Raw genomic sequence first — 26,778 nt, 5'->3', positions numbered from 1 at the left:
TGAGCCTCAGAAATACCCAGCGCAGAGCCAGCGCCAGCAGCTGAGCTGGGGGATGCTGCGCGGGGTTGTCACTACAAAGCAGCGCAGACTTGCAAAGCAAGGACTGGTCTCGGAGATGCGATCTCTCCACCCAGCTCCCAAATCCAGCCCCAAAAACTGAGCACAGAAGGCAAGTCCCACACGCAGGGGTTGCTCCAATGGGATGGGACGGCACAGGACAGCCGGAGGGGAGGTATATAATTGCAAATAATTAAAAGCATCCGCAGGCCTGCGATAATTACTCAGAACTACCTCTGAGAGCAGAAGTCAGTCACGCTCAGGAGGGGAAGGTGTCTCTGCCAGCACCCCTTGTCCAGATGGCCCTGATTAGCAGCAAGGCTCCAGCCCCGGATAATAACTGCTTACACTGATTAGGCTGGTAGGAGAGCTGATGAGAAAGGGAGGCTGTGACGCCTGTTTGCTGCATTTGGTCAACTACAGGGAAACAGGGAAGCACCTGGGAGGAAATGGCATATAGCTGGGGGCTGAGAGGGGGCTCAGAGCATAACAGTTGCTGTTAAACTGATACAGTCCACAACAAAAATACTTTAAAACCACAATCCATCCTTCTTGGCAAAATATGAATACATTATGTAGAGCCACTCATTTCAGAGAGGGAAAACAAGAGCAATAATCCCTCCAAGATTTTACAAACAGCTTCCAGTGCCAGACAGAAATCAGTGGAAGGAAAAAGCAACACGAGGGATGCCTTCAAACCAACCCACAGAACCTCTGCAAAGCATGGAAGTGAATTTATACAGTCCTCTGCCTCAAGGGGATTTGAAATCATCCCTCAGAGGTGCAGCTCCCAGGCACTGATCACAGCACCCTTGGGTGCTGCGCAGGCATCTCCAGGGATTGCCCGGCAGCGGGGCACAGACCAGCAGTAGCGCACTACACCAGCCGTGGGGCTGAGTCGGCTCCATTCACGTTTTGCTATGAAGATAACGAGAGGAAGTATTTCTGCAGGGAGAAAGGCGTAGGGCAGGGCTGTACGAGGATGTGCGCAGCTGCCCGCGTGCGCTGCCACACATCACTGCCAGGCAGCAAGCGTCGTGTTCCCCACTCTGCACTGCAAGATCCTCATCTTGTGCCTCTCAAGCATCGCAGGCATTTCTAGCACTACCTGAATATACTGCTAATAAGAGGTGACGGTCAGGAAGGAATTTGAATGAGCGGCTCAAGATAAGAGCTTTCCACAAGATGCTTACCTGTCACCCGCCATCTTGTGCCTGCTGAAAGTCTCTTTATTTGATTGCAGCATCAGCTCTTCAAAAAAGCTTCCCTGAACAAGCCGTCAGTCACACCCACCTGTGGAAATAAGGCATTACGATGGGAAGAGCAGTCTCCATCCCGGAGAGGAACAAAGCGATGGGAGTGGTGGCAGGAAGAAAGGAGAGAGGTGGGCTGGTGAGACATTGCAGCCACCAGCCTTCTTCCCTGGAAGGAAACATCTTCTGGGAGGGATGGGGAGGAGGAGAGAAGAGCAACTGCTTTACTGTTTTATTTTACAAATAAACTTCAGCCATCTGCAGAGATTATCTGCCATTTTGTGTCACTGTTCAAGCACTCTGGCCGACAGTCCAGGGCTTTTGTTGTCCAATTCAGTAATGGCCAGAAACACATTGTCTGAACACCAGCTAGTAGCCCATTTCCTTCAGCTACGTTGAACTACTACACATGGTTCCCACAGAGAAAGCGTCCCCTTTCCCCTCAAACTATAGCTGTAAAAAGCAAACATGGAAACCTGGCAATTCATGGCCAGTGTTTTTGACTCAGAGAGATCCCGCAGTCGACTTTCCCATATACTGGTTGTTGTCATGGCAAGCAGAGCGGGGAAGGAACAACATAAGAGGTGGTTAGTCCTTGACATGCTCCATCCTTGGACTAATGGCAGCTCCCCAGCAAAACAATCCCAACAGCAATTATCGAGGCGCTTTTAAAATGGGAAAAGCAAAAACAGATTAAAAAGCCATTTGAAACCTTGAAGCTGAATGCCGAGTGGAAGGGAACGCAGAGCAGCCAGGGCTGCACGCGCTCGGAGAACAATGCGGAGACACTTCTCTGCAGGCAAAGCTAAATGGACTCCAATTGTCAAACCGGAGCCAGTGACAAACCTTGGGAGGCTGCAGGGACAGCACCTGACAGAATGACAATCGGTGCCGCTTTATGCTTAGTGGTTACAACATGGAAAACCTTCCGCAAGGGGCTGAGGAGCAGACCTGTGCCCCCCGCCAGCACCAGCACGAGGTACCAAAGAGGGGTAAGACAAAAGATGATTTTCAAGTGCAGAATTCAATTATGCTCCAGCCATGTGAGTCACTATTCCACCAGCTGGATTATTTTCTTTTGTTGCTGGGGCCAGCCCAAGGATTTGGAGAGTATCTGCAACCTGGGAATAGAAAAAAACTTTTTACTGTTTCAAGAGTGGCAAGCAGTTGTTACTGAGCCAAAGCTTTATTGTTTCCAGTAGTAAAACACTACATAAAAGTTGTAAGGAATGGAGACGAGAGCAACAAAATAATAAAATAAACAGAAACTACTAGAGCAGACCGAGCACTATTCACTGAGCCCTTCTTGCCCACCTTAAGCCAACAAAAAAGGCAGTCAACTGATACAAGCTTCAAATAACATTCCAACCAAAACTACAAAACACAACTGAGAGAGATGCAACAAAGAGAAAAGCAGTCTTTAACAGAAAATACGCGCGCAGAGCTGTAGATGTTCCTCTATCACATTCATATGTGGGAGATCACATTCTCCTGGGCTAGATCCTTCCCTTAACCCGAGGAGTCTTTCCATAGACAACCAAACACTTCTGGTTTGAACTCAACTGGAATTACTCCATCGAGGTAAAATACAGAGGTAAGAAAGAAAGGTTTCCAGTCTCACTGGTACAAGAGCAGTCCCAAACGTATCTCAGAGCGTTTTATAAAACCTAGTCTCAGTTAAAAATCAAACTTACCACAGCGTGCTAAACGGCCCTAAGAAGCGAGGATGGGGGTGAAAACACCACTGACCTGCCTGCACTGCCCAGGAATGAAGCACAAGAAACACAAGAAGAGTTAGAAATGACATGCTCAATTTTAAAAACTCTTTCCAACTCAGTGTAGAGTTTTTGATGAGAAAGTAACAGGTTTAAATAAAATGCAGTCAATTTTTACGTGTCTTTTTCCTTCTCCTTCTTCTAAAGAATTAACTTAGGCTGGCAGGCCAGGCTGTCTGAGGCACTGTGGTAACGAGAGCGTGAGCAAGGCAGCCTCAGTAGGACTGTCAAAAGCTCCAAGGCAAGACATGACTTTTTTGGTGGCAAAACACTTCTGAAATTGAAAACCCTACAGCTCTCACAAGAAACAGCATGACTTCAGCTCCGAAATCATACCAACCTTTCAGCAAAAGCTGACTTTTGGATTTACTTTTTCAGAAACAGCTAATAATTTTGGCATTACCCCTTTCAGAGATGCAGCTGGTCGAGTCTCAATGGCCAGGTTTAAACAACACAGACCATGACATAAAGCATCCCTCAGTGGAGAACAGTCTCATCCCTTGCTCTCCTTAACACCGATGTTGTGAAGCCCACGTTCAGTGGTTTCTCTTTATGCCATCTCAAAGCCCACGTCATCCAAAGGTTTTGTTTTCATTTTTAAAAGGGCAGAAACAGATCACGGAGGAAGAGCTGGAAGGATTTTCCCAGCAACCTGCCATAGCACGTCAGCTGGAACAGCAGTAAGGGAACAGTCCTCTCTTGGACCATGTTCATTTAGAAAGAAAGTCAAGGATTGATTTCCGATCTCCTGTTAGAGTGTTCCAGCACCCAATCTCATTTATCTTCATACTGCAGCCATTTGTAAGAGCATATACTGCATGTGCACAAACCGCCCAGCAGCAAAGGAGAACAGAACAAAAGAGTAATAACCAAGGGAAAAGGCTGACATTAACAGGCACAAATTGCCTTTAAATCCATGATTTCAGAGGGAATTTTTTTAAATACTTTGTTTCTTCAGCAAAAGATGGGTCAGATCCAAAGCATTTAATAAAAATCCACAGACTCCTACTTGCCTAGTGTGGGTTTTGTTCAGGCCTTCAAAGATCTAATTGCTCTAGAGATGGCAGGTAATTTGATTTTTCTCATCTGTCAGGCCTCGGAGGGAAATTGTCCATCCTGGAGAATAAGCAGGAGCGGGGCATGCAGCTTTCTACAGCCTGACTCACGATGACACCATCACAGTCAGCCAGAAGCTCAAGAGTTGCAGGAAAAAAGTAAAACAAAGGCCCCTGGCTCATGCAAGAGTTGACAAGGTGTGCGTGTGGGAGGAGAATCTGCAGAGCCTAACAAGATAAAGTAATCTGAAAGCTTTTATCCAATTTGGGCAGGCAAAGGCAGCCAGCTGGGCCGTGGGTTGGTGGGCATTCTCCCACCAGGAGCCGCAGCATGCACACGCTGCCCGTGACCCCAATGCCAAAGCATCACCCTCACCACAGGACAGTGAACAGCCAGGAGGACTGAAAAATTCACAGCAAACTTCTCTGAGTGTTTCTTCACTAATTGAAGAGTCTCCCTGAGCCCTAACAAAGAGAGAGACCTCAGCGGAAGTGAACGGGAGCACAATTTCACCAGCTGATTCAAGACGCCTCCACCGAACTCATACCAACCCAAACCAGAACAACGATGACAAGAAATACAGGGGTGACACCCTGGGCCCATGGGAGTCAAGTGCAAATCAGAGCCCCAGTCTCACCCCTGGGGTTCACAGAGGGAAATTCACCCCTGGGCTGAGAAGCAGTACAAGGGCCGTGGTCTCCTCACACCTGATTTCAGGGACATAGGGGTGAACTTCCCTTTCTCCTGAAGACTGCCAAGCCAGGACTGCGAGGCCAGGAGCTGAACCCAGGGCTGGGCTTGGCAAGCCAGGAACAGCGGAGGCAGCACACATTTCTACAGCTCCAGTGAGCACTTTCAACAAACACGGGTCTGGACCCCACGGCAGCACCACATAGCACAGCACCCCAAAGTGCGTGTCAGTCAGCAGAAGGGGAAACCAGACCAAACCATAAACCAGGTCAGTGAGGCAGGGAGGACAGGCAGGTGCTTTCCCAGGTGCCACTGTTGCTAATGCCTGTGCAAGAGCTGGCATCATACAGTCACCACCGGCAGCAGTTGTTGGCTGGAGTGAAGTCTACAGGAGCGGGCAAAGGGCAAGTGCTGGATCCAGGCAAAGCAGCTCCATCTTCACCTTTATCAGCATCTCGTTCTGGTGTGGACGCGCCGTTTGCCTTTAAAATATATAAAGACAAAAGCTTTGTTTGGAAAGAAGTGAAGGGGAGAGACTTGACAAAGTTATTTTATGTTGCTTTTACATGCTCAGTGCCATTTTAAGAGCTTCCTAAAAATAATAATGAAGAGAATGTCTCTGCATCATTACTCCACACTCTGTCAGCAGTCAGGGCCCATTAAACTTTATTAAAGAAAGAAAAGACAGGGGAAAAAAGGAGAAAGGAGTTTTACTGCTAGAACTGGTCCTCTGGTACCTGCTTCCCTCAAAAGGCCAAGTCAGACAAAAAGCCAAGCCTCAGTTCTTGGAGGTTTCCCCACCAGGTGACAGCATCCACGTGCCACCGAGCAGGTCCTCCACGTGACCCTCCTGCCCTCCACGTGCCTGGGCTGTGGGCAGGAGCCGCAGCAGAACGTGGCCCTTGCCCGGGGAAAGGTGCAGGGCAACGATGCTCTGCTGCAGAGGGTACTCGGGCTCACGTCGACTAAACGAATCTGAGCTAATCACCGCAGCAGCCCCTGGCGAAACTCAGGGTCTGCCGGGACACGCTGGTTCCAGCGCATGGGGTGAAACGCTGGGCCGGCAATGCAGAGAGCTCTAAGGCAGCGGTGGGTCAACATCAACTTCTTTCCCCCTTCTCTGAACTGAAAGGGGCACAAGTGACGTTAACTCCTGGAGAAAGGACAAGGGATGTTTCCAGTCACTGCCGTTCAAGGCACAGGGAATCCTGCAAATTCCTCTCACCAGCTACCGGCCGACATCCCAGTTGAAAGCTAGCCTCCTGAGCCATAAAACCTCTCAATGCATTTACAAGGACTCCAAAATCCAGACTTTTAACGTCTATATTACTGACCTCCCATGCTCTTTCCTTTATGCTTTGTTTTGAAAGATTACATCAATTATTGCCCTCAGTGCTTTGTGCTAAATGCTGAATAGAAAGTTGGAAGCGTGAGGAGTAAACGTATTGCAAAGGGCAGAGAATAAGTCTAAGGACGTGGGGGCAGGAGGCCAGACAAGCTGTTTGATCAAAGACCAAAGCACAGACCTCTGCAATGTGAAAGAAGGCACAAAAATAGGAGTTTCAGCTTCAGCAGCAGACTTGTTTCCAGATATATTGAGTGAAAGAGGCAAGAGAATCATTTTTTGTCATTCCTCTATTTTCAAGGAAAAAGTCTTCAATTTAAAACTCCATAAAGAATTACAGAAATAGTAAAAGTAATTTATTTTTTAGGTACTCGAGCCTTTATTCACTTAACTTCAAGGCGGACTCAAAAGAGCTGAAAATGTTTTGGTTCTACCACATGAGGAGGAAAATATTTTAATTCCTTAAAACATGGAAGGGGACATATGCTTCTTCTGGGGTTCATATTTACAAATGCATTGCATCTAGAATGCAAACCTTAAATCATTTCCTAATGCTGTCGCTACCCAAAGACATGTTTTATTTATAAATACAGCAGGACCATTCGGTGCTCTGCAGCACCAATACGAGGAGGCAGAGACAGGTCAAAGCTTCTCAGCCATGAAGGCACAATTCAATTTTTTCACTTTGTGGAAGAGGGACAACTCATTCTCCTTGGCAGCAGGAAAACTCAATCCCACAGCAGTGCCAGCAAGCTTTGAGCAAAGCGGGGCAAACAGCGGTGCCCAAAAATTGATGAGGGAGCCAGTGCAGGAGGCAGAGGCTTGGAGGGGAGAGGTGGGGGTGAGGTTCTCTCCTCCATTTCTGACCCCCTCTTCCTTCCTCTCCTGTGCCCTCAGTGCAGGCAGAGGCTGAAGGCAGAGGGAGGAAGAGCAGGGGTTGCGAGCACAGCATCCTCACGTGGTTGTCCACCTATTCTGCCCCGCTGCAACACCAGCCCTGGGAGACTACACTGTTTGGCTTTAGCTCGCACAGACGAGAGAACAAGCAGTCTGAAAACATTTAAGCCGCTTTCTCACCGAGCATGGGAAAACAAAAGTCACCTCCCCAAAGAGTGGCATGAAGAAAGTCATTAAAGAAATTACTATCCCATTCGGAGCCTAATTACTATTAGGACAAATTTTTTTCCTACATGGAATGCAGTAGTTAGACCCGCTGAAGCAAAATGTTACCTCCTCATCGTCCCTGAGGGAGCAAAACAGACGTCTGAGAAACAGAAGGGAAAGGGAAAGAAAAAAAAAAAAATAAGACATTAATGCTTTAACTTCAAAGATGGCCTGAGAATTTCCTGCCATGAAAATAATGCAGAATGGCTCTGCCTGTCTCATGTATTAATGGCTTGCATATTTATGAGTAAAAGTTGGTGCCTACCCCAGCCAGGGAGTCACTGAGCCACGGAGATAGTGACACCACCTCATTTCTAAATCCAGTCAATTCCTGAAAGACAGGGCATAAATCTGCCCAAATTAGGAGAGCTGGAAGCAGCATTTCCTGCCCATCTCTCTCAGCTCCAGGCCCTTTTCTCAGCTCTGCTCAGCCTCTCCAGCAAGATGGCTACAAAGCAAGCAGCCAGCCGGAGGTATCCAGAAGCTGCAGCTTCAGCAGCCTGGGAGAAGGGCTCAGCTTGGACCTGCTGACCTCTGGAGGTCCTTCCAGCTGGTCTCACCCTGGGATTGCAAGCCACAACATTTCTTCTACCCCACCAGGCGCTGCCATCATTGCCTCAGCTCCCAGACTCAGCAACATCACGGTTTAACGTGGCTCTGTTTAACTGCCAGCTGCTGTACCGCTCTTTAAGTATTAATGATTTAGACAACACATTGGCAAACAAGCAGAGATGGGGAGACTGTCATCTGCACTCAGACGTATGCCACTCGTTCATTAGCTTATCTTGTGGCTGTCTCTCAAACCTCCTCTTTTAAGCACAAATTAGAGCCTTCCCCAGCCCATGCCAAGGTCACTCACCGTTTTCCACCAGCAAGCTGTTCAGGTGACCCACAGAATACCGAAAAGGATGTACCCCTTCCCCAGACAAGGTCCTCAGAAGACCCATTAACTGGGACCCATCAAAGTAGAACTTGCTACTGATCTGAGGAGAAATGCCTTTTGCTCTTAATTTACCCCCCGCAGCAGCCAGGTCCAAGCTCAAACATGTTATCTCCGTTAAAAGCTCTCCATGGGCTAATGAAAACCACTGTAAGATATTGATGGTTTCTTTGTTTAATTCTGTTTAATATTCCCTCTCTTTAATAAAAATGACATAATTAACAAAAGTGAGGATTCTGTTCTTTTTTAACTGAGGCACCTCTTAACATATCAGCTGTACAGCCAGAACAAGGTGAGTCACCTGCCTAGCTGGGGCAGGTAAGGGGAAAAAGAAAGGTTGTGCTGCTTTCCTGAGTGCAAATTTCATTCTCTTTAGGATAAAACATTCTCCAGGAAAAACACTGCATGACCTTCCTCTTAACAGCTATCACGTCAGAGCGGGCACCTCCAGGAACTGGAGCTTCAGAAGAAGAAGAAACACCAGCCCCTCAGAAAACGATGCTTTTGAAAGGGTTTGAAAGCAGGTGGTAAAAAAATAAAATAAAATTGGCAGGTTCCTAACTCACCACTCTGTTCTGCAACTTTGGCTCATGGGCTGAGGTTGCCTAAATCCCAATGCAGCTCTGACAATGAGTCATTTTATGACAAACCCCAGGCTTCATTATCTGCCTCACCAAACCCCAGCCGGAGCTGGAGCAACACGCTGGAAACCTAGAAATTCTTCTTAATAGCTCCTTGTTTTCCCTTGGCCGCACAACCATGCTGTCGTCTTGGCCTTCAGGCTTAAAGAGCAAAGGACCATGAGAGCAGCTGCATTTGCAGTACCGCTCCCTGATTCCCTGTTCTGGCTGTGGCCTGGGATTTAAGGATGCTAAAATGTTCTGCAAAGTCACACCTGAGAGTGGAATTAGAGCAGAGGTGAGAAAAAGAAGCGAAAAGAAAGTCACCTGTAGAACAACACCTGAGGTGCTAATATGAAGCAAAAATTGCTCCCAACAGAGTGTTACAAAGCTTCAGAGTCTTTCAGAAAAGCTATAGCAAAAATCTCCCTTTAATGCCCTCGGTCAGCAATGAGGATCAGCAGTTTAAATGAGAAAGGATCTTCGCCCCTTACTCTGCTTTTGGGTCAGAGCAGAGCACAGGGACTGTCCCACAGGCAGGCAGATGCAGCAAAGAGTTTTGCCAGACTTGACATACGGCACCCATCACCTCCATCGCTCTTTAAAGAGATGAAACAGCAGGAGCGGTCTCTGCTTTTTGGCAAGCAGTGGCATCCGGAGTGACCCATCGTGAAAAGCCCCTCCCGGACAGACAAAGCTCTAATCTAAATAAAGGAGGGGAGAGGCACTGCCACTTGCCCTCAGGCTCCCACCATTTGCACGCCCCAGACCTTCAGCATCCCAGAGCACATGAACCCCTCCACAGAGAGGGATACTTCCTAAGGGACTGACGACAGGGCTGGTTTTGCACTTCTATTTTCTGCTCTTGCCAGGCTGCCGGCCTGGGAGCATTCAAGGATTGCAGCCTCCTGCATGTCTGATCTGCTCAAACCACCTGCTACGGAGCTGCGCAGAACACGAGGCGACGCGACTCGTATCGCTGCATAATGCTGATTGCTAAATTCATACGTAATGGGTCGTGATTGCCAATAGTTCGCTGCACGGATCACATCGCGGCAGTGTCTCTCCAGCTGGGCACGTTAAGTGCTCTCAGAGTAAACGAACGCCGACGATGCTCGCCCCTGCTGCTCACTCGCTGCGTGGAGGCAAGGCCACATCCCAAACACATCGGAGGGAAAACAAAGTCACTCTCCCTCTCTCCTCCACACCTTGAAGTGCCAAAGATGGCCCACACTGTGGGACAGAGCATACAGCTGTGGCAAACGCAACACAGCATATCATGTGCCTCTCACAACACGCTCAGCTTCCAGCTTCACCTCCTTGCAGAGACTATTTTAACCGGGCTCATGCGATTACTATAGTTTTCATTTTTTTAAATCTATGTCCACGCCGCCTGTCATTTTTAGCTCTCCCCTGCCTAGCAAGGAGAGATCTCACTGGAAAGCATTGACCCCTTGTGCCAAGCTTTGCATATGAGGTTTTTTAGCAGGAAAAAGGCATTTTCTGCCTGTGAGAGATTGTTTGCACTGTTGTGGCCAGAGAGCAGTTAGTTCAAACAGGTGGCAGGAAAGCTCCAAAGTGCAAAGCGCTGTACAAACACACCATCCAGGTGTGCATCTGTCCAGACTTCAGCACGGCCATGTAGCACCAGCAGAAAAAGCACCCAAGGGGTCACACCCACTATCCACCACCACCCGCTTCAATCCCACAGAACAACCTGCTGCTCCGCTCCGGTGGGCTGCAGAGCCAACACGCAACGGGAATCAGCTGTCTCTAATGTCACAGTCAACGGGGGCTTAAAATAAACCCAGTCTGGGGCAGCACTATAATCCAGAAAGAGTATGGACAGAGCAGAAGTATCACTCATGTGATTTGCTTTGCAAAAACTAAAATTAAAGAAAACTGAAAATCTCTGAAACTTGGGGAGGGAGGGAAGAGCAGAGAAACAATTTTATGCCGGCTATTTCTAGCGGGAAGCGTGGGGAGGGGGACTATGACTCTATGTTGCACTAAAGGATAAACCTGCTCTCTCTAATCCAATTTACGCCTCAGCATGCACAGCACAAAACAGGCTCAGGAACAAAAGGAGTGGCAGTTCACAGGGTGGCAGGAACGCTCTGGAGGGAGCAGCGCTAAACGATAACTTAAGGGGTTATTGAATAGATTAGCGGGAACCGCAGAGAGAACACATTTGCATCTCTTTCAGCTGCTCCAGATCAGATGTGATAGCAGCCTCTGCTCTCACAGTCACTTAATTGTTCCAAGGTTGTTGAGGGGGAAAAAGTGTCTTTTTTTTTTTTTTGCACTGCAGAGTTCTGGGAAGAGCCACACTTGGCTTTAAGAGCCATCTAACATTAGGAAAATTTTTATTCAGTCTCACAAAGCTGCTGGACTTCTGCTTTGCTTCAGTAAAAGCTCAGTCTGGGCTGCTGCCTCTGCAGGGCAGACACAAGCTCTGGGCCTTTGCAGGGGGACAGACCCAGGCTACGGCTGCTCTCGGAGGTGGGTGTAGGCAGCTCCCACCCCAGACGATTACTCATGTTGCAGAATAGATTCTGCATGCGGGGAAGAGGGAAGGAGTGAGCTGTAATGCTGTGACAGCATCTGCCATGAGAAAAGCAGCAGGGAAAGGTGATCCCAGGCTGCAGCTTTGCCAGGTGTGCTTCTGAGAAAGCTGTGCTTCGAGGGAAGTTGGCCCCAAAAGCTCACATCTGCCCAGAGAGGAGGTTCAGCTTACCAGGGGCTCTGCTGCCAACGTCACTGTCACGCTCGTCCGCCGGCTGGTCACTCTGGCAGCTCTCTGTGGCACTGAGGGCAGCCCCCTGCTCGCTGCCCAGGCTGCTGCGGCTCCCTGAGAGGGCAGGGGAGTGGGTGCTGCCCAGCGCCCTGCCTGTGGCCTGGCTGGGTTCCACGATGGGTGCTGCAGGGACAAAACAAAAGAGAGATGCTGCTGTGAGAAGGAGAAACGGGTGCAGATGCCGGGCCAGGTCCTGTGACAGCAGCAGCCTCCCCACTCCCAGCCAAGCACCCTCAGGAGCGGGGTCAAAACCCAGTTTCTGTGCTCCAATCCTAAAACAGCACCAGCGATTCCAGTGCTATAAAGCCAGGAGCGAGGAGCTGGCGAGAGACATGATGCCAGGTGGCCGGGAGCAGCTCCCAGCTACAAGAGCAGACCCTGAAAGGCTGCAGGCAACGGAGCGACCCACCCCCAGTTTGACACGTTGATACTAATCCAGTGAGAAAGGACCAGATCCTCACCTGGCACAGCTAGAGTGGGCTGCACCAGCGCAGGGCAGGCAAGCGGCTGAGCCAAAACCCACAGGAGCAAGAGCCAAACATTCAAGCACTTTACACTTCCCACCCTCCAGCCACAAGGAACAGCGATTCCTCACCCAGTCCCGCTCGGTGCTTTCTGCCTTGCGAGCCTTTTGACCCTGCAGGTGAGGGCTTGTCATCCACGCTGGAGGAACTGAACTCCGAGTCACTCTCACTGTCACTAGAAACCACTGCAGAAAAGATCGGGGAGAGGAGAGAGTTATTCACAATGTTCATAACACTTTCCAAAGAGGGTGCCAGATGGATCCAAATAAAACATAACAAATGCTGACTCGCTGATCACATTCTCCCTCTCCAAAAGGAGCCCTACCTGCAGTTCCCCCACAGCTGTTCACTCTTCCTCTCAAACATGATGTGTTTTTACTTTTTACAGATGATTTATAACTCAGCCGCATACACTTTGGTGGTGCCAGCACCTGAAGCAGATGCGCGCACCACCAGTGCTTCTCTCCCAAACCTGACCGGGACCACACCACTCCTGCTGCAAAGCCAAGAGCCCTGGCTGGTCTGGAAGCCGGGCTCTGCCCCTGCTGACCCCCGTGCCGGCACACCAGCAAGCCCCCTCCTCCTCCTGGTTGCTGTCTCCCACACGGGAGCAACACAGTAAAGGCTGGGCTGGGTACAAGGCTGGTTCCTGTTCAGCTGCAGGTGGAGGGGTCCCGACTCCACCATAAGAGCACCCACATCTGAGTAATGCGGGGAGAGGGGCTGGCCTCCTCCAAGCCACGTTTTGAGCAGAGCAGGGCCTCTGTGGAGGCTCTGGGATCTGTGAGGAAAACAGCAAATAAATACTGGGCATGTCAAATAAAAAACCCTGCAGCGATTACACAAAAAACCAGCCTTACTAGCTCATCATCCATTCAGCAGACACTCAATCCTATCAGCACACCCCCCAGAACTATATTACTCCTATGCCCCCAAGGCTTAAAAGGAAAGGGTCACTCCTCTTCCTTAAGGAGACTGTTGCCCCCTTTCAAAGCCGCTTTTTTTTCTTCTTCCCCCCCCCCCCCCCCCCCCGAATTCTGGCCCTAATCCTGCTGCTTTCCACCCTCCATAGTTTCCACAAGAGCTGAAGGAGCCTCATTTTGCCAGACAAAACTCCCCAAATTGGCAGGTTGTTTCCACTTTTCAATGCAATTATGCAAGTACTTCTGCTTATACCGGTGTAGAAGATAACTCGACTGCCAGCTGCTCTGGGTAAAATGAGAAAGGTGTTTTTCCAACCCCTGGGTTTTTGTAATGGCCTGATCTCAGAACAGAAATGATGGGGCTGAGGAGGAAGGTAACAGGAAAACAGCTGTCTTATATTTGAGGGATTGCACCTACAGCACTTCTCCATCTGACCAAGGCAGATACCAGCTCTCCTGGCAGCTCAGAAGCCATTTCAAACAGTGGGTCACAATTCCTGGTGGAAAGTACCATATTGGCTCACGTGGGTTATAGAGTAGGCAACACTGCAACGTACAGCCTCGACTGGAGAAAAAAGAAACCCCAACTATTTCTTTATATTTATCAGTATGTATTTATAAGCTCACATTCATATGAGAAATGAGCTCCTCGTTCTGCTACTGCACAAACCACTTTGCCCCCACACTGTTACTCGTAGTTCCCAGCCTCATGGTGCTGCCAGGTGCAGGAGGGACATGGGTGCAATGGTACAAGGTGACAACTGTGGGGTAGCAAAGAGAGCCGTCAGTTCAGCTCTCTGCATCAGCGCTAAAATTCACTACACGTGGTTTGCAGAGCTACAAACCCTTTAACACTGCCCAGGGCGTGAGGACAGGCGTCCCTCCCCTTGTGCAGGTGAGCACAAGGTGTCAAACATTTCAGCCAAGGAACTCTGCAGATGATCCTGTATTCAGGCAGTGATCTGTACTACACAAAATATTTTATTAAAAAAACCCCTTAATACCTAAAATAGCGCTTTTCTGGAGTTAACATCTCTGAGGATATTAAAGCTGGCTGCCAGTGTTATTGCAAAATGTTATCGAAGCTCCCCATGCACGCCGTGCTGCTGGGAAGCGCTGGGCAGAGGGCAGGCTGCCAGGCCCCCTCCTCGCTGCCCGCACAGCCTGCCCCAGGCACCGGCTCCTCCTGCGCCCACAGCCTTCCCCTCCTGGCACCATCAGAGATGGGACTTCTCAGCTGCAGGGAAAGGCACTGCAGAGCAGAGCCAGGCAGAGCGCAAAGCCCCATTACAAGCAGGGTGGCTGCTCTTCTGGCTAAGAGGTCTCAAAGCAAAGGTTTGGCTTTGGGCTTTGCTGTCTTAAAGACAGCTTCACTACTTCCCCAAAGCTCCCTGGGAGAGGTGGGGGACCGTATATAAATGCTGTTAATAACAACCCATACATACCAGGCTCTTTGCTACAAAATCCAAATCTCAGCTGTGAGAATCATTCTGACCATCCCATTGCCCAATTCCCTCAGCAAATGCACTTCTGTCCCACTTGGTTATCATCCTTTTTTGGCCTCCTGGATTCATAAAATCCATTGCTTGAGAACAGCTCCTTCCTCCATGAATCCTTTAAAAATGCTGGAAGGCAGGATTTATTTGGAGAAGGCCCCAGTGAATCAGTGGAGGTGACTTTAGCTGCCTTCCCTTCTGCCATTCAGCAGTTCAGAGAGGACCAGCACAAGAGGAGGAAAATATTAATAACACAAAGGCACTCGCACCACAGGAGCAGCCCTGTCTACTCTCATTTCCTCTGGTGCCAATAAAAGTGTATTTTACCAATGGCACCAATGTTTCCCTTTAAGGTAATTTTTCTCCCAAAGCTCCCAGACCTTCTGCTGGCACTTTTCAGAGCCCAGAAGTCGTAAATCTGGCGTTCCAGCAGTTGCTGATATATCAATAAGAGTCGTTGGACGGCTGTACTTTCAGAGAACGTAACAGATTTATCCCTCTCCATCTCCAGCTGACTGAAAAAAAGCTCATAAAAAAATATGCTGAGATAAAACTTGCAAGAAAAGCAGTATTCCCACAAGGAATGGGTCATTCATCGAGAGCCTGAACCACCACGGCTGCTGCCGGAGTCCACAATCCCTCCAACATGTGGCTCAGCCTCCGAGCCAGAGGTACCAGAGCCCCGTGGCACAGAGAAGCCACGGGGAACGGTGGAGGGCTGCCGGGCTCCACTTAACCCCAGCAGCAGAGGATGTGGCGACACTGCGCTGAGGCCAGGGGGAAAGGAACACTTGGCTGGGGTTGAGTTTTAATATTAAATGCATGCATTTGGCACGGGCACACCCGCGAGGGGGAGAGTCAGCCACGCTCCCTCCCACCGCCCACTGCAGGGCACAGCTCAGTCCCTGCACACACAAAGCCTGGCACTTCCTGCAGCTGCCAAAAACACAGAAAAAAACCCACATGGGCACGCATGGGCAGCCTGCAGCACCCAGCAGCCGCACACGCCCAGCGCAGCCAAGATGTCCTTGAGCACAGAGCTCCCCTGCAGCACCCGTATCATCAGCCTTGGCAAATAGGACCTCTGGGGAGTGGGGAGGCCGACAGCTCCTGGTCACTGCTGGTGGGAGGGTCGGAGATGAAGAGCTTTATTACAACCACAGCATCTCACCGGGTGCAGCTCCCACGCTAGATCACACTCAGCACTGCTCCCAGTTGCAGAGACATCTCCAAGCAGGAGGAAGGGACCAGACCCAACAGCTCTCCTTTTCAGAAGCAGCACACGTACAGCTTGGGCACTGCCCAAACTTACAGAGAAGTTGGACGACCCCTCAGTGGCCTGCAACGCGCTTGACCTGCCCCAGCACGCTCCTCTCTGCTCCATCACTCAGGGATTTGGCCTCCAGCACACAGACACCAGATGAACCCACTGCATCCCCTTGCCCAGCCGCTGCTCCTGTGCCTCCGACAGCGCCGAGCCCAGCATGTCGCATTGCTTGGCAACGGGACTGGAGCACATTGCAACGGGAGAAACCACCGGAGACCGAGCAGTGCAGCCCTCATGCCAAATAGTGCAATAGCTCAGGGATCACACTTCTTTTTCCACCCAGATGCTTTACATTTTTTTCTGCAGAACTCGGAGTTCAGAGGAAGGAAAGCCCTGCTGCTTATTGCTCCCCACCCCCTGACAGCCCCGTCCCACCTGACCCGGTGCAGAAACCCACCCACATTCCACCACATGGAGCAGAGCTGCTCCCCAGCACAAGAAATATTACTGCTATTCTCCCCATGACAATACATTTGTGCCTTAACTAATAGCAGGGTTCCCATGGCAACTGCTTGTTTATTACAGAAAAACTAAAGGCAACGGCAAATCCCAGTGTCAGTGAGCACGAGAGAAATAATGGGTGTGTAAAAATAAAACTTCTTCCTGGTGGGTTTGGCTTTTCTTGCCAGAGGCACGTTCCTGCGGTCCCTCGGTCCTGCTGCCTTCCCACCCTCCTGCAGCAGGTGCAGCCAGAGCAGCTGGTACCCAGGGCCTGGCACTGATCTCCTCCTTTTGGGGGGAAAAAGGGACACTTGAGGTTTGCCCCATCCCTGCTGAAAGGTAGCACCTGGCATGGAGGATGCTGAAAGGACAACCGTGGCTCCTCTCACCCAGGCTCTCCAGGGGCTGTGTGGGACGTGGCTGTGCCTGTGCTGGTCCCACCTGACTTGAATCCCTTAATGGCTGCGAGACAGCTCCTTCAGCGCCTCGGGACGCAAGCGGAGGGGTTAGACACGGCTGGCCAAGATAATGGAAACCCCACCAAGAGCAGCCTGTCAGAGTCAGGCACATTAAATGCCAGAGCTCGTTCTCAAGAACATCCTGCCAAACAAGCAACGGGGCTTTACCCAGTGCCGAAAGGACGTGTTCAGATCAGGGCGTACGAGGTGTGAGCTGACAAAAGCTATCAGCCAGGCAGAGGTAAGGCAGGCTGCCTTGTCAGCCACAGCCTCGTAAAGCTCAGTCCAGGCCCAGTTGCAGATTCACGTCAGCAATATCACAGCTACATCATCTCCACGGGGAAAGACAGCTGCCCTGCACATTGCAGAGGTTCTGGACGACAAACAGCAGAAGTCCCAGCACTGGCAGGTGAAAAAGAGTTAAACGGAGGGGCGAGGTGTACAAGCTCCCAGCTTCAGAGATGAATTACAGCCCGCAGTGCCCATTGAAAGCTGTCCAGAGGACAGGCAGCCTAACAGAGAAGGGCAACAAGGAAAGCAAGCACCAGAAAATAAAACCATAAATTAATACTATCCAACCCGTGAAACAGCAGCCAGCCAAAAATCAGAGCACAGGGAGAAAGGCAGCTCTCCACCCACATCAACACTTACCAACGGCCACTTTGCTGTCCTCCACCTGCTCCTTTGCTGCTCTTGCCAGTATTTTGGGGGAGTCCTTCCCACAAAACAAAACTCAACTAAAAAGCCGAACTAAAAAGCAAGCCAGGTTTGGGCTCAACATCTTTGACTCATGTTTTCTGTATCGTGTGAACAGAAAATACCTCATCAATCAGTTCATCTGCTAAGGCAACTCCTTCCAAGCATCTCCTGGAGGAAAGCACAACCATCTATTGTTTATCTAATTTGTCTTTAATTACAAAAGTTACAGTAGGGCTGGGAGTGCTTTCCTAGCTGGGGCCTGAAGAGAAGGTTTGTAAACCCGACTCTCCTGAGTCCTCTTTATTAAAAGGTTATTTCCCCCTGCACTACTGGTAAGGTTTAACTGGATGTGGAACAGTGTATGCTGCTGGTACGCCGAAGAGGTCTTCTCCAACTGAGGGGATCTAATAGCAAAAGACAGAAGGAGAGAGAGGCCAGACAGTTCTGCTAATCCACACCAGAAAGAAATGAAGAGAAATCAAAGCAGACTGGCAACAGCTTTAATTCTGCAGCATCCATCCGCTGCTGTGCTAACGACCCTGAGTGCTCAGCTCCTCAAAGCCAAGCTGCTGTTCTCCCCCGAGTTGGCTCTAGGCACAGCACTGGAGTGGGCGTACGAGCAACGACACGGTGGGCAGATGGAAGAGAGGGGGGGAGAAAAAGCCCTACAAGGCAGCGCTGTGAATGGGATCTGACGCGGCAGCGATCCAAGATGCCACATGTGATACAACGGTCTACTTCAATCAAGGTCTACCTCAAAGAAGAGGGATGTGAGTGCTGAAGCTAATAAATCTTCAGGCTTGTCAGTGTTCTGGCCCCAGCCCTGCACAGGGCTAAGTTAATCACCAGCTTCTTCGGAGACACATTTAAAGAACAACTCAGCCCTGAGCTCTCCATGCTGCAAACCTCAGCCCCCTCTCCAAGGCCTGGGGAGGGAGCTTCACCCTTTGCCATTCCCACCTGCTCAGGGGGTTCAGGCACAAAACGACACAGCCAGCAGCAGCTTGTTCCTGCCCACTGACTGTAGAAGAGTATCTCTGCCCACTTGCTCCAGGCCCTGGGAAGACCCCAGGGAGATGCTGGGGGGGTCATTTCTAACCCAGCTCAAAGCAGCTTGAGGTATCTGCCCAATGGTGCTCTGTGGAACAGCAGAAGCAAGGAGCAAGCAGCCCCAAGGAGAGAGGGAATGAGACCAGCCTTTTGCCAGCCTCGGCTGTACAGCAATGTCCATCAGTGGCACCATCTTACGTAGCTCAGCAGAAGGAGCTCTTTGGGCTGCAACTGCAGACAAGTGTCTGCTTCATGGCTTGTCCCTCCCTGGGCAGTCCCAGCAAAACAGCAGGGGCCGCAGGGAATGGAGGAAAGCAAGGGTGGATGGAAGGATAGGGAGTCAGGAGGACTGGGGCTAGTCTGGGCCACCAATGTGCACTTAAATAACAGCACAACCTGAAAAACATACTATAGCCAGCAAAACCCACCACTGCCCACATGGGAAACACACCACATCCTGTTGGCTATCCCTCACTTCTAACAGAGAGCCTCCCCTATCAGCTGAATCCTGCTAGCAACAGCAGGTCCTTCTGCTCCGCTCCCTGCCTGTTTCCTGGGCACAGAGCGGACAACCAACCTTTTCCCCTGGCCCAGGTGAAGGATCGGCTGGTCCCAACGCTCTCTGCCTCCGGCACGGCTGGCTCGCTTTGCCAAGGCTGCGAAGGCAGCTCACTGGATTTGCTGCTGCTCTTCAAAGGTGTGATGTACTTGGGCAGCCCTTTGTAGAACCACGCACCAGACCTCTTCCAAACCTGATGGAGACAGAGACACAACACCTTAAGCCTGGGGTTTTATAGCAAGAGAGCACAACCAGCACCACACGAGCTCCCCAGCACCCAGCCGCCCCTTCTAAGCTACCTCGACCCCACTCAAACACGGCCTGCAGGCACCTTCCACCTCACAGAGCCCACCAGTTCCCCTGCACTGTGCAACTACCACAGCATCCCAAATCCCTCCCCGTGAATCCAGCTTCACCTCCATCTTCCTTCCACCACAAAACCCCACAAATCTGAATGAGCAACAGGCACAGACTGAAGGAGGAGCAGAGGGTGATCGTGCAACCACAAAGTTTTTTGCGTTCTCCAGGTCAAGACTAGATGTTTCTCTGATGCCGTGCTTCAGTCAAATACACGTTCCCAGGCTTACTACAAGGATACTGCGATGAAGCTCTCTAGCCTGAACTAAGCAGCAGGCAGTTCAGATTCTGCATCTGTTGCTTTCCCATTGGGAATTCACAAAAAGAAAAGCTTCCTGGAGAGAGCAGGCACGTGCCATGGGTGGCAATAACCCCAAACACATTCTCCGCTTAGAGTAAAACAAGTCTTGCACTGGCTGGAGGGGCACCAAATCCTGACAAGTCTCTCCTGCCATGCCAGGTCCTTCAGCCTGGGTCGCTCTACTTCTGAGAGAGTCAAAGACCGGCAAGCAGCTGGGGGATGCAGGTGGCAATGCCAGGACAACAGAAACGTTGTCTCCTGCGGTACCGGATGGCACAACCTTGGTGTTCATTTCACAGAGCAATTCAGGCTGAGCCAGATCATTTAACAAGTGTGCTTGAAAACCCCAGAACGAGAAGAACGACACTCAAATAACCTGAACTTGCAGCAGGAAATGGACTGCGAGCGCTAAACTGTAATATCTCCTGTAAGAACGCCCTCTACTCTCCAATTTAGTTTTAATGCAGCTTATGATGAAGGAGCTCTATTAAGTATATTTAATATAAAGCCTGCTGTGAGCCAGAGGAAGGGAAAAGGATGGCAGCTCAGACAAGGAGAAATGGCCTCTACAAACCTAATTCTTTCGTGCCTTCCAGCAGTCTAATAATGAGCTAATGAGACAGCCAGGGCAAAAATAAGTTAATATAGTAAAAATATCATTTTCTATTTCACGCAGAGGGGTAGAAACCTTGCACTTCTGTTCAGAGTGAAGGAGATCAGTGTTTCTAGTCCAAGTTCCCAAAGCACTGTGCATATAGTATCACCATGATGGCAGCGGGTACAAATGCAGATATCCCTAATTACAGCAATACGCTTGCAATTTGCATTTAGGGCTTAATCAAAGCAGAGGGCAGTGACAACACCTGGCACTCATGAGAAGTTCCTCTCATGCAGGCACAAAAAGCAGGACACCAGCATCACCATTTCACTGATGGGAGGAGATTGCTCGGCAGGTTGCCTGGCTCCTAGTCCAGAGCCATCAACACAGAGAGCTAAAATCTTTGCGTTTGGGGGTCTTGAAAGCCAAGTTCAATTCAGAGGGCAACCTGGGAGTATGCTTTTTAAAAGCAAAGCGCCCAGCAGAAGAAAGCAGAGCATCGCTGTGACCAAGCACACATGCCAGTTACTGTAAGAGCGCAAGACAGAAGCTTGTGTGCACCATAGCAGGATCTAGAAACAAGGAGGTGAGAGCACCCTGCAATTCCATCAATACTTTCGTGCTGGGTAACAGCCCAGCAGGATGGTGAGGCTGTCATCCAAGAGAAAAGCTGGGAAGTCAGTTCCCCAAAGGAGAGAAGACTGCGAGTTCTTCTACAGAGGGTGCCTTGGCAGGCAGGACACCTTATCAGCTCCTTCACCAGCGTGCACACAGCCAAAGAGTGACCCAGCCAGTCAAGGCACAAGCTGACACAGCTCCTTCCGTCCCCTCTGCTAGCGCATAGGGACTGCGCAGCATTTGGTACGGCTTGTACAACAGCACACATCAGTGCAGCACAGAGACCCTGGAGGAACGTGCTCTGCTATCCTCGCAAAGCCAAGAACTGGGAAATGCAACACATTTTTTAAATCTGGGACAGATGTCTCTACACAGAGCTTAGCCCACTGCGACTCAGGTAAACATACACGATGCAGGAGCTGCAGGCTGGGCAAACCCTGGTCTCCCCTTGCCTTAGGAAGGCAAGAGGCCTTGGGAGCAGCTGCACGCACAGGACACAGCGGGCAGAACAGGGACTGCTGCAGCCACGGGGTTTGCACCCTGATCAGCACCGTGGCTTAAGGAGGGCAGGTTGTCCGTTCCCTGCTGCACATGGAGTAGCTGAGGCACACGTAGCTTCCCCACACAAACTGCTGGGGAGGAAGCAACCCCTTCTTACAGTTGTTCTCTGAACAGACCTTGCAACATCTGTAATTTAATTTGAAGCACTGAAGAGACCTATTATCTTCAGGCGAACTACAATTTAGGCACACCATAAAACCAATCAGACATAGCAAGGATTGCTGTAAGAAAAGGCTGGTCATCCCCAGGTTTCTCACCACCCCAAAGCAAGTCCAGTTATAGAAAGAGTTAATGATATAATACACCCAGCTCTGATGTACTAATACTAGTATAAAATTGATTCTATGCATACATATTCACTTTAAATTGGTGCTTCTAATAGAGTTTGGTCTCATTACAGCAGTATTGAAATTGTTTTGAGATCAGCTCTAAAATAGCAGCAGCAAGATGCTCTCCCCTATGTTAATTCAGTATCTCTGCTCCCCCTAGGTTAGCAGCATGCCCCATCCGTAACGACGGCAGTTCACGTTCTGTTCTGCACATGGGCACACAGGTTAGTTTTAGCATCCATGCATCAAAACAAATCAATGTTGATGACTACTATTGATGGTAGTTTCATTGATCGCAGGAGTGGCCTGACAGCAAAGTTCTTGCTTGATTTTAAATTAATAAATCTATAACAGTGATTCAAGACTAAAACTCCTGTTTATTAGCAAGAGTTTGCTCTTCCCAAGGAGAAGAGAGTTTTGCTCCCACTAGTCCCGTTGGCACATAAGGTGAAATCCTGCCCCCACGGCAGCCTGAGTTTGGGTGAGGCTGGAATTTTATCAGCAAGGACAGCCAGCTCCCTTCCAGTCTCTTTAGGCAATCCCATTTTAAGAACATTTATCATCCCTTGCTCTGAGTGCTTGACAGAGGGGAGTAAAGATCTGTATCTGCATTATCCCAGATCAGGATGAGGTGGCCCAGCTCAGGACAGAGTAGCCACACAACCTGGCCCTCTGCACTCCAACTGGTCCAGCCAAACACAACCAAAATCCATACTAAATATTGACTTCCTTCAGGCTCCTGTCCTTCTGCCTCCCCTGACACCTAAACTACCCTAAAGCAAAGCAGGGGAGGACACAGGGGAGAAGATCTACTTTAGCAACAGACTCCTTTTTTTATTACTTCAATTTAATAGCCGTGGCCATGACAAGTCCAGAAAGCTCAATGCCTTTTATAACCCTAATAATATTCCTATTAAAGTTGCATCAAGCCATCATTACAGCTACAGGATGAGACAGTCGGAAGCAGATGCATATTTGTATTTAGCGTGTTCAAGTGCAGCCTGTAAATGGGACCTAACAGAGAATCATGGGGCCCTGGTGAAAAGCATGTTACTGCTCATACTTCTCCCTCCTCTTTCTCCTCTGAACACAGAAGTGCTAAAACAAGCTTCTCAACAGAGAAAACATTAGGACTTGCTGATGAAGGGACATGGTCACAGCTGAAGGAATCATAACAAACACTCGCAGCCCCCCAGAGTTCACTTCACCAAGCCACAAGTTCTCCAGCTTAAAAAGGCTTTTCACTGCAAAGCTACATTTTGCTCTACCATCTACTGCTCGCCATGCAGTAGCTGTTCTATTCTGCAGCCCCCTTCCTTCGCAGCAGCCCGGGCTGGGCTGTGCGAGAGGAAAACAGCTACCTTTAGCTTCCCATGCTGACACCAGCGTTATCGGCTCAATCCCCCACCAGCTGAAAGGCGGAGGAGCAGGTTCTCGTGGGCTACAAACCCAAATGCAGCCTCCCCAGGAGGACTTCGTTGCCATTGCCCTCACGCAGCACATGCCCACACACTCACTTTGTCCCAGCTCTCCACCACGTCTCTGGCACACTGCAAACCACTGGCAGGGAGAAAGAGCAAGCGCTCTTCAGCTTCGTTATTTGCATTCATCTGCTTTTCCATAACACAGAGATTTCCAATTACATTATTTACAGCAATCTGTTGTCAACTCCCACATTCAGCACTTGAGGATGAAGAAAATTAAAAGGCAGTGAAATTGCTATTCGGAGCTTTGTTTCCGGAATAGCAAAATCTATCACACCTCTGACCCCGACGTTTCTCAAGCTGCAATGGCTGCCAGCCTTCAACCATTTATCATTCCCCTCTCAATCAGGCCTCTTTTTTTCCTGTGGCTCTATTCTAGAGGACACTATTTTGAGTCTAACCACTTGCTACCACCCCCCAAAATAATATGGCAGGCTATTGATGCGTTCTTTGAATTGCAAACAGGTGCACATCACTTTGATTCAATCCAGAGTCACCCAAAATAAACGCTCCCCTCCATCAGCATGGTATTTTGCCAAGAAATCATCATGCCAGGCAGGAATAACCCTGGGCTGTGTTGGTTTATGATGTTCAAAACGGTATGAGTGTATATCCAAAAAGGGAAGCCCTGGGGGCAAAAGGGGAGGAGACAACTCCGTTCTTCCAGCGCAGTAATCTTCTTCCTCTGTATGGTTTATTGTGATAAACCAAGAAATGCAGCCAGCCATGAAAATGCTGTTTAGCGGAGGAGAAGAAATTAAAGGGAAAGTGAAGCAGAGGGGGCAAATTAAAACTTTAACAGGTCCCTGATAGCTGACACTCGCTTTCATATTCAATGGGGTTTAAAAAAAGCTATCTCCCCCCACCCTACTTAAACTGTTTTCATTATTGCTACAATTTTGGATGTCTCGATTCAAATGTAAATGTGCACGAACGTTTCCAAGAGGATTTTAATTACGATGATAGCATCCCTAATTATGGATATAAAAAAAAAAATATATATAAAGTGGTAATTCAGGAACGTGCTTTGTAGAACCTGGTGGTATCAGTCAAAACAAGGCTGTGCAGAGAGTTAAACGGCTGGGCAGGGATTTGACGAAACCCAGCAGGTCCCATTTCCCCTTCAGGCCAGGAGGTGACAGGCAGACTTCAGCCACACGTGACTAATTCAACATGGGCATCGCTGCCCAAGCTGTTATCCAGCTCACGTGCCTTGCCAGAGGCCTGGCAGCAGGGAATCATTCCAGCTGTATCGCAGCTCCTCCCAAGCAGTTTTGCTCTTCTGACAGCCGCTGCAATAAGCCCGTTTTGCTGGAGGACTTCCTCCCTTTCTGCCCTGCACTCTTATTCATTCCCACGGGTGCATCACTACTACACTGCCAAGTTACCAAACAGGCTCACTGCAAACCCACGGCCAGTGCTTGCTGCAGTCAGGCATCGGCACTCCTGATCGTGCCACGGGACTTCATAGGCATGCAGAAGCAGGACTGGCCTGAGGAGGATCAGCCCTCCACGCTCAGTCTTCAGAAAGGCAACGCAAGATGCAAAGCTAAGAAAGGCTCCAACACGTGGAGGAGCAAAGAAGGGAGATTCTTGCCCTCAAAACTGAACGTGAGCTTGACTGAATTTGCTTCTACCCCTGCTTGCAGGAACAATAAAACACAATCCACACCTGCTTTAATTCCACCACCCTCGGCAGACATCACAAAGGAAAATGCCCATGGAATCCTGGAAAAACAAAAGGGGGTTTTCAATAGATACTTCTGCAAAAGTTGGGACAAGTGGTATCTCCAACAGGTCAGCTGTGGCCTAAAACAGATGAGGTCTAGCTTATTTCAGAAAGAAGACATATACTTATGACGTAGGGGTGTCTGCTGGTCCTTGGGGATGTTCTCTTTGCTAGTAGGAACATTCAGGCTCTGTCAGGTCCCAGCCATGTCAGAACACATTACTTTCCTCCCAGCGCCTCTCTGGCACCTTGGAGACCCTCACCCTGCATGTACACATCACGCTCGGCAGCTCGAGTGCTGCCGAACACACTGTTTTGCTTCTGGATGATTGGGACGTAAGCAGCAGGCAGAATCCATTAATCACCTCCACTCTCCAGAAATAAGACAGTGTCAGAGCAACTTGTTCCTCATTGCTATGCAGCACAGCCTTCCCAGTGGAGGTTTTCAAGGAAACAGAAAGCAGCAAAGAACACTTCTGAATGGCTGAGGCCGGGATTCCCAGAGGGGTCTCTGGGCATTAAGCATTCGAGTCCATCTGAAAAATTGATGTAAACAATAGATTGTTACTTTGGTCTTCATTTTCACCCAGGCATACTGATGATTTAATCGTAACTGAAGCCAGCAGAGATTCTGTCCACACAGCAAAAGGGGGAAGATGACTACCATGTGCCACTAAACTTATGCTAGCTTAAATCAAGCATACAGGGATAAATAATAACAAGGAAGATGGAGGGATGAGAGCGTTAGCATGTGCGAACAATGCCGCACATTTTAGCTGTTAGCTAGTACGTATGAATGTCCAACCACACCATCCTGGCTTGAGATCCTGGTGGGCCACATGACTCACGTGCTCACCCAGTGCGTGGCAGAGGCTAAAGGGGACAACTACAGTCCTAGGCTCTTGTCCCAGCCAGATGACGCTTACTGACTCTAGCCAACATCATTTAGTCCATCCAGGTTTCCAAACGACCTCCCTTTCTCACTACAGTGCCTGACAGTCTCTCACTAACAGAGCTGAGAGCTTCACAAATATCATGCCCAAATAGCTTGAGTGGTGGTTCAGAAAATTACAGATGGTGATGAAAGCGCTGATGTGGAGGGAATCATCTACTTGGAAACACCACATTTCATCACACCTGCGGGGGGGGGGCCACTCCAAACCAGCATCAAACACTCACCCACTAGAGCTGGCCAAGTGTAGGGGCCTGAGCACGGCCCGAGAAGTTGGGAGGTGTTGCCAGAGCTCTGTGGCCTGGGACAACCCTACTTTAACCATGTGCTTTGTCTGCATGGGCTAAAGAAGAACCTTGTTCAGTCACGCTGCGCATTGCAAAGGGGAGAGAAGGGTGGTATTGAGGTGTTACTGCATCACAAAACCCAAAGTATTCGGTGAGTTCCTGAAGCTCCCTGCCTGCATCCCAGGAAATAAAATGGGACCGACTCACCAGGCAGGTTAGACAGAAATGAGAATATCTTATCCCAAAGAGCAGACATCCATCTGCACTCACTGATAGCAAATATAACCTTCAGCAAAGAGCATGGCCAAATGGGTTTTGTCCAGAGCAGATGGCAATACAAGACAGATCCAGATCACAGAAACTAATGGCAACAAGGAACCGGTTGTGA

The 26,778-nt window shown here is 49.6% G+C and overlaps 1 protein-coding gene across 10 annotated transcripts in view; it reads right to left on the bottom strand.

Annotated features, from left to right (window-relative positions):
• Nucleotides 1-2,449: 2,449 nt before the first annotated feature.
• The window catches only part of RPH3AL (rabphilin 3A like (without C2 domains)), a 42,070-nt gene continuing 17,741 nt past the window's right edge, over nucleotides 2,450-26,778 (bottom strand). For 8 of the 10 annotated variants that reach the window (XM_054847706.1, XM_054847708.1, XM_054847705.1 and 5 more), the window contains 4 exons: nucleotides 19,193-19,367; nucleotides 12,293-12,406; nucleotides 11,638-11,820; nucleotides 2,450-5,313 (listed from right to left, as the gene is read on the bottom strand). In XM_054847706.1, coding sequence (XP_054703681.1) covers nucleotides 5,279-5,313; nucleotides 11,638-11,820; nucleotides 12,293-12,406; nucleotides 19,193-19,367 — 507 coding nt within the window. In that variant the 3' untranslated portion in view covers nucleotides 2,450-5,278. The remainder of the gene's footprint in view (nucleotides 5,314-11,637; nucleotides 11,821-12,292; nucleotides 12,407-19,192; nucleotides 19,368-26,778) is intronic. The other 2 variants (XM_054847710.1, XM_054847702.1) reach the window with 1 other exon arrangement.

The sequence above is a fragment of the Grus americana genome, chromosome 19 (assembly GCF_028858705.1).
Source record: "Grus americana isolate bGruAme1 chromosome 19, bGruAme1.mat, whole genome shotgun sequence".
NCBI lineage: Eukaryota > Metazoa > Chordata > Aves > Gruiformes > Gruidae > Grus > Grus americana.
The sequence above is the reverse complement of the archived record's forward strand: the minus strand, read 5'-3'. Positions and strand labels throughout refer to the sequence as shown.